Source organism: Morone saxatilis, unplaced genomic scaffold (assembly GCF_004916995.1).
Source record: "Morone saxatilis isolate NCDOM2014 unplaced genomic scaffold, NCSU_SB_2.0 Contig19, whole genome shotgun sequence".
Taxonomy (NCBI): domain Eukaryota; kingdom Metazoa; phylum Chordata; class Actinopteri; family Moronidae; genus Morone; species Morone saxatilis.
Genome location: NW_023339751.1, coordinates 1,563,852 through 1,570,965, shown reverse-complemented (window position 1 = coordinate 1,570,965; position 7,114 = coordinate 1,563,852). Strand labels below are relative to the sequence as shown.

At 39.3% G+C, this 7,114-nt stretch overlaps 1 protein-coding gene across 1 annotated transcript; it reads left to right on the top strand.

Annotated features, from left to right (window-relative positions):
* Positions 1–34: 34 nt before the first annotated feature.
* Positions 35–6,240, top strand: LOC118329398 (atrial natriuretic peptide-converting enzyme-like; the record flags this gene model as incomplete). Its single annotated transcript, XM_035663553.1, is given in 6 exon segments — positions 35–84; positions 448–634; positions 747–909; positions 992–1,100; positions 1,650–1,783; positions 2,458–6,240. Coding segments are annotated over 6 exon segments (832 nt in total), but the record flags the coding sequence as incomplete, so codon positions are not given.
* Between the last annotated feature and the right edge of the window lie 874 nt (positions 6,241–7,114).

The following is a 7,114-nucleotide window of genomic DNA, read 5'->3' as shown; positions in this document are numbered from 1 at the left end:
CTGTCTGTCTCTCGTCTGTCTGTCTGTCCTGCAGCCATGCGTGTCATTCCAGGAGGAGAGTATCTGTGCTTTGTACCAGAGAAGGTAAACCCTTTCTTCTCCTTGTTTGCATTAATCATCAGTCAACCAGCTGAAAATAAGAATGGTTGTGTTTTTGTTATTATTTTTCATTCCAAAACAACACAACAGGACAATGTTTGGATTTTTGACTATTAAAAATACTTTTTAACGAGTCATCAATTATCAAAATAGTTCATTTTCTGTCCATCGATCAATAAATGGCCTAATAGCTGTAATCTGATGCATTAAGCCAAAGTAAAATAAATTTGATCCCAGTGACTTTAAATCACATGTATTGATTGATCTGGTTACTGATCTGTGAGGTATTAATCACTAATACCAGCTGTGGTCTCTGTCTGTCTGTCTGTCTGTCTGTCTGTCTGACAGAGTGCGGTCTGCGCCCGGTGGTGGGCGTCTACCCTCACAGGAAGAAGAGGATTCTGGGAGGGCGGGTGTCGCGGCGGGGGTCGTGGCCTTGGCAGTGCTCACTGCAGAGCGGTCAGAGCGGCCACGTCTGCGGCTGCGTGCTCATCGCCCGGCGGTGGGCTCTAACGGTCGCACACTGCTTCGAGGGGTGAGCAGGTTCACACATATCATTAAAGTGGAGCTAACCCTAAAACCTGTTCACTCACTGCTGATCAATACACTGATCAATACATAAGACAAAGTGATTGTTTGTGCTGCAGGAGGGAGAGTGCCGACCTGTGGAAGGTGGTGTTGGGTCTGAACAACCTTGACCATCCAGGAGTTCACAGTCAGACCCGCGGGGTGCGCTCCATCATCGTACACCCGCGCTACAACCGGGCGGTGGTCGACTACGACATCAGCGTGGTTCAGCTGGACTCTGAGGTCAGAGGCGCACATTGATCGATCGTATTGATTATCGGTACCGACGGGACGGCGCTGATGAGACGTGTCGTTGTGTTTTCAGATCGAGGAGACGGAGTACGTCCGGCCGGTGTGTCTGCCGGACCTCGACCAGCTCCCCTCCCCGGACTCCTACTGTTACATCACAGGCTGGGGTCACATGGGCAACCGGAGTGAGCACACACACACACACACACACACGCACAAAACCAAAACTTATTGTTTTAATTTAGTAAATTAGACTAATTTTGTTCTTGCATGAGGCCCAATGTAAACGTAAACATGTAAAGAAAACTTTATAGGTTGTATTTATGAAATGTAACAGCATCTCACAACTAATAAAACTCATCAAAATAGTCCTTGTTTGTCTTTCCAACAGTCACCAACTCTGGTTTGGTCTGAACAAACTCTTAATTCACAGAGTTCGGTGTGAGAATGTTAATAACATTGGCTGCAATGGCCACAACGTATCACAAGATAACGTTGATCCTCAGAGACAAATTTGTCCGTCACAATCGTCCACTAAGAGTCCACAAACAGCCGAAATATCACTATCACTCTCCACCTGACTCCAGAGACAAAAATGTTACCTTCAGATCATCGTAACTTCATTCAAAGTGGATAGAAACAGAATAAAACCATGTCTTTGTTGTTGTATTAATGTCCATAATCTGATATATATAACCTTTAAACACTGACTGTTCCTGTGGGTTTGTGTCCAGTGCCCTTTAAGCTGCAGGAAGGGGAGGTTCGGATCATCTCGCTGTCTCAGTGTCAGTCTTACTTCGACATGAAGACCATCACTCCCAGGATGCTTTGTGCCGGTTACGATGCTGGAACCGTGGACTCCTGCATGGTAACGTCTCACCCACAGCTGGTTAATGGGAAATAAAGTTTGATTAATTATTACGTTAATAGAAAAGCTGTAGGATTACGTATTTTTGTAATCCAACCTTGATGGTAGCATCTATTTTTAGAGACGCACAGACATTTATTTAAATATTATATTCACCTTTAGTCTGTTCTGTTTTTATAATTTGATTAAGTATTAATAATAAAAAACATAAAATGATGCATTAACTCCGGAATGGAGTTAGCCTTTTAGCTCATGGAGTCAATGTGTTCTTGGTTAGATGTCTTGAATTGTGTTTTTTATTTATTAGCATCATTATTTTAATCCATTTTATTTAAATTAACATTTTACTGTTTTACAACAATCCATTTGTTTTTTGTTGTATTCCATAATTTTGTCTTTTTATTATTTTTATTGCTTTTATCACCTTTTTTTTAGCTTAAACTACTCTTAATTATTTTAAACTTCTTCTTGCTCTTTTGCTGTACTCATTTTAGATCCTATATTTTTTAAATTGATCGTAAAGTTCTTTGATTGATTGATTGGAAACAAGCAAATATTTCCTTTAATCCTTGATAAACATTATCATTAGTACTTAAAAAAAAGTCTTCTAATCTTCTAATAAAATAAATCTTCTATATTAACTTTTATAATATTGTGTGTATTTGCGTTTCCAGGGCGACAGCGGCGGCCCGTTGGTGTGCGAGCAGGAGGACGGCGGCGGTCGCTGGACGCTGTTCGGCCTGACGTCGTGGGGCAGCGTGTGCTTCAGTAAAGTGCTCGGACCCGGCGTGTACAGCAACGTGACGCACTTCACCCCCTGGATCCAACAACAGATCTACATCCACACCTACCTGAGCGACTGACACACACGCACCCGACACTTCCTGCTCCAAGCATTCCAGGAGGAAGTGACGTCATCGTCAATCTCACACACCTTCAGTTCCTCTACCTGTGCCTATATACTGATAGCCTTCAGATGCTAACTGCTGTACGAGCAGTAGTATAAACTAGTATTACAGATGCTAACTAGTTAGCTAGTAGAGCTGTTGTTGTCACATTCATACGATTAACATTCACTTAACACTAAATTATTATTATTTTTAGTGTTTGTTGCTCAGAAACACGTATGGAAGCAAAAACAGGCCGTAAGAGTTTGTATCTAATAAACAACTAGCGTACTAGCTAACTGCAAACTTTAACCACTACTGAATGTTGAAATCTAAATATCGATTTATTTGTAGCATTTAAATATTTGACTCTGAATTTACGTTGTCTGAATTCTGCACTTTGAGATTTTAGGTAATTTAATATCAAAGGCTTAAAGTAGCCTAAACTATCTTGCTAATCTACATCAATCATAACATTAAGATGGGCTATATATAAGTCACTTTTATTTTTTCAACATAGATTAGCCTAGCACATAGAATATCTAAGTACAGTTATTGGAGAAAAGGGCAATAAGGAGCGGGGCTAAGGGTCAATTATATGTTTTTTAATTAATTTTAAAAATTAGAAGCAAATTTTTTTAAATAAGAAAATAATGTGAGTTAAACAAAACCTTTAAAACTGCAAAACATTTAATTTTCTACTTTCTGAACGCCTCATAAATCCTGACAGATGGTTTACAGAGGGAAATATTTCAAAGCCATAAACTCAGTGGTATTCCTTAAACACAAAGTGTCCAGTAGTGGTTGTTGTGGTTTAATTTAAATTATTATGGCCTTTATTTGCTTCCGTAAACGTGCCACTTGTTCTTGATTTAAGGTTTTTACTTTACGTGTAGTTTAGTGGCAGCAGTGACTCAGAGAAACCTTCTGATCAAACTTTATCAGGAAGATCTTTATTATTATAAACAGGCTTCATTAATACAACTGAGCTCAGTGTTGTGTGTGTGTGTGTGTGTTAAACTCACACACTTTATTTCCACATCATCTCATCTTCTGCTTTAAGTGTTAAAACCTTTAATCATCATAAAAAACATTGTCACAACGTTCAGGCGTTCAGCACTGAATTTATAAAAGCTGCTAACTAAAACAAACCAGTTGAGCTCTCAACTTCCCACAATGCTTCACTCTATAGTGCCTGTACTTAAACTTAGCAGTAAAAAAACAACCTTGTTACCTGTACAATGTCGTACTGTATGTGTGTGTGTGTGTGTGTGTGTGTGTGATACAGAGAGAGAGGATTTTTTTGCTTCTAAACACATCGGCAACTTATTTGGGCAACTTTGATGGACAACAGTTGTCAGTGAGCTTCATTCACACAGTGTTTGATTCACATTTACACTTTTAAATGTGAAATATGAGCATAAGAGACAGAAAGCAGTCGTACAGTATATTCTTTCATCTTGTGCTGTTATGTTTTATGCTAAAATTAAATATAATTTAACATAAGAACATGAGATAATCGCTCCTTTTAGGATTTCAGAGGCTCCATACTTCAACCAGAATATAAATCATATCAATAAAGTCAAAATAAAAACAGATTAAAAACAAAGTGTGAAGCAAAACTGCAGCATATTGCTAACAGAGATAACTGATTATGGTTGATTCGTGATGCTAGAGTAGCTATTAATTTACAAACCAACTGTAGTTTTAAAATAAACTGTTTTAGATAACGAGCTATTGCTTAAGTTAGCTCACTAACACAAATACTGCCACATTAGCGCCAGCTAGAGTGTGAAGCACAAATGTAGCATTTAGCCGATATAGATACTTAATATGTTTGATTTTATTAATGCAGGACGCTGAATTAGCTTTAGATATGTATGTGATTCAGTTGTGTCACGTGAACAGTTTTAACTAGAAACTATAGCTAACTAGCAGAGAACAGTAGCTAGCTGTCAGATTTGTGAGGATGTAATAAATCAGCTAACTGCTAAAGTGAGTTAACTCCACTGACTGTAGAGTTTTATAATTTTTAGCTTCTTATTTCAGATGATGGAGTCTTGGATCTTTGCAACTGTTGTGATTAATTAAATCAATATTTGTGACCACATTTATGCTTTAAACATGAAGACATGAGATAATAGCTCCTTTTGGGACTTCAGAGGCTCGATATTTCAACCAGATTTTAAAACTCAATCATATAAATCATCAAATAAGTGGAATCAAAATAAAGCGGAAAAAAATATTGTGTGAAACAAAGAGGCAAATTGCTAACACGGTTGACTGATTACTGCTGATTCATGATGCTATCAAATGCTAACAGAGCAGCTTTAGCTATTAATTTACAAACCAACTGTAGTTTTAAAATAAACAGTTTTAGCTAACGAGCTATTGCTCCAGTTAGCTCACTAACACAAATACTGCCACATTAGCGCCAGCTAGAGTGTGAAGCACAAATGTAGCATTTAACCAATATAGACAATTAATTAATGTGTTTCATAAAGTTGGCAACATTTAGCAGGAAGCTACGTTATCTTTTGCTATGTATGTGTGAACCAATTTGATTCAGTTGTGTAATTTCAACAGCGAGGTAGACGCTATAGCTAACTAGCTGGCTCAGCTAACTGTCCAATTAGTGACAATGTGTGGAATAATCAGCGAACTGCTAAAGTCAGCTAACATTTTGAAAGAGTTGGTCCGGACTTATTTAATTGAAACTGAGTTGAGAACATTTAGCTGGTTCAGTTACAGTTAATTAAATCATTATTCGTTACCACATTATTCTTTTAAGCTAACGGTTTAAAGTGAATCTGTTCGGGGCCTGGCAGGTGTTAATAAAGAAAAGAAAACAGTTTGTGCCACAAACTTTAATTAAACACTAGTTTTATTTAGTTTTTAATATGTTTAATAGACGTCAATTTAATTTACATTTAATTCAGTTCTTTGACAACCAAATATGTTTACATTTTTTAATTTCAATTAAACTTTTTATTAGTTTTTTCCTTCATGACACCTGCCCGACTCTGTAGGTTTGTAAAAATGCAGAATGGAGGAATTATTCTTGAATTATTCGATTAGAAAAAGTGTCCATTTAAAAGCCAGAATTCCTTATTCCAGAGATTGCCCAACAGATTGCCCAACAGATTGCCCGGTGTACCCTCCATGCTCACGTCTAACTGACATCCAGAACATTCCAAGTGGTTGTTGTTGTTGTTGTTGTTGCTGTTGTTGTTTTTGTGTGTTTGGTTTTTTAAGAGTATTTTTCTACAGCTTTTTGTAAGTCATGCTTATTACACAGGGCTGTTGGTGTGTGTATGTGTGAGTGTGTGTGAGTGTGTGTGTGTGAGTGTGAACATACACACGTATGTTTGTATGTGATTTGACTCGTGTGCGTGATGTCACTTCCTGATTTAGCTGTTTTGTTATCATGATGATGATGATGATGAAGAGTGTTAATTATATGGATTTAAATGCTTTATGGACAGACTGTAGCCTCTGATGTTTTGTGTAAACCGTGAATATTTGGTTTGTATCACCTCGTATCCCACAAATAAAACTATACACACTCTGTGTCTCCTTTCGTGTGGGTCTGTGTGTGGCCTGTGTGTTGTGTGTGGTGTGTGTTGGTGTGTGGTCTGTCTGTGTGTTGTGTGTGGTGTGACGCTCACAGGGCCCGCAATGCAGAGCTGGTCACTTGGAGAGCACGTGTTTCAGTTCTGGTTGTCCAGCTTCCTCCGTCGGGTCCCAGAAGTACCGGCACAACCACGGGGATCGCTTCGAATGGTCGCTACCTTAGCCCATTTACGGGTCTTTGTTTAGGAAATGTTCTGATTGATACCATGATGGTTCACAGACCTTCGGAGGCGCTAAAGCAACATACAGGATCAAGGAGGTCACTGCATTGGTTCGCTGTCACAAGACATTAATTTTACGTTTGCACTCCTTTTGAATTTTTACCTGTCAGATCGCATCTTGGCGTAGGGAGGGTTGTTGGGATTGTGTATGCAGGTGTGTGTGTGGAACAATGCTGGTCCACGTCGCGCCCCCACTGACCACACCCTGGCTTTCCCCCGCGGCCGCGCGCCGCGCGGACTGATTATCGACATGGTATAATGGACGATGTATTAGCGTTCTGGGCAGTGGTGACCTAAACGCAAACTTATGCACCGTGGTGTTGGTTCTTAGGAAATGGCATTTTACGGTGACAGCGTCCTATGTATGCCCATAATGCCCAGGCGTGATGTTACGTGTGTGGTGTGTATTTCACGAGCGAGCAAACACAACTCTCTTTATTATAGAACCGGCTGGGATTAAACACGGCAGGCAGAAGCAAACAACGTACACAACTTGACACACACACAGGCACAGTGTCAATGAATGGGAGGTGTATGTGTGTGTGTGTGTGTGTGTGTGTGCGTGTGATGTATATGAGTTTGTGATCATG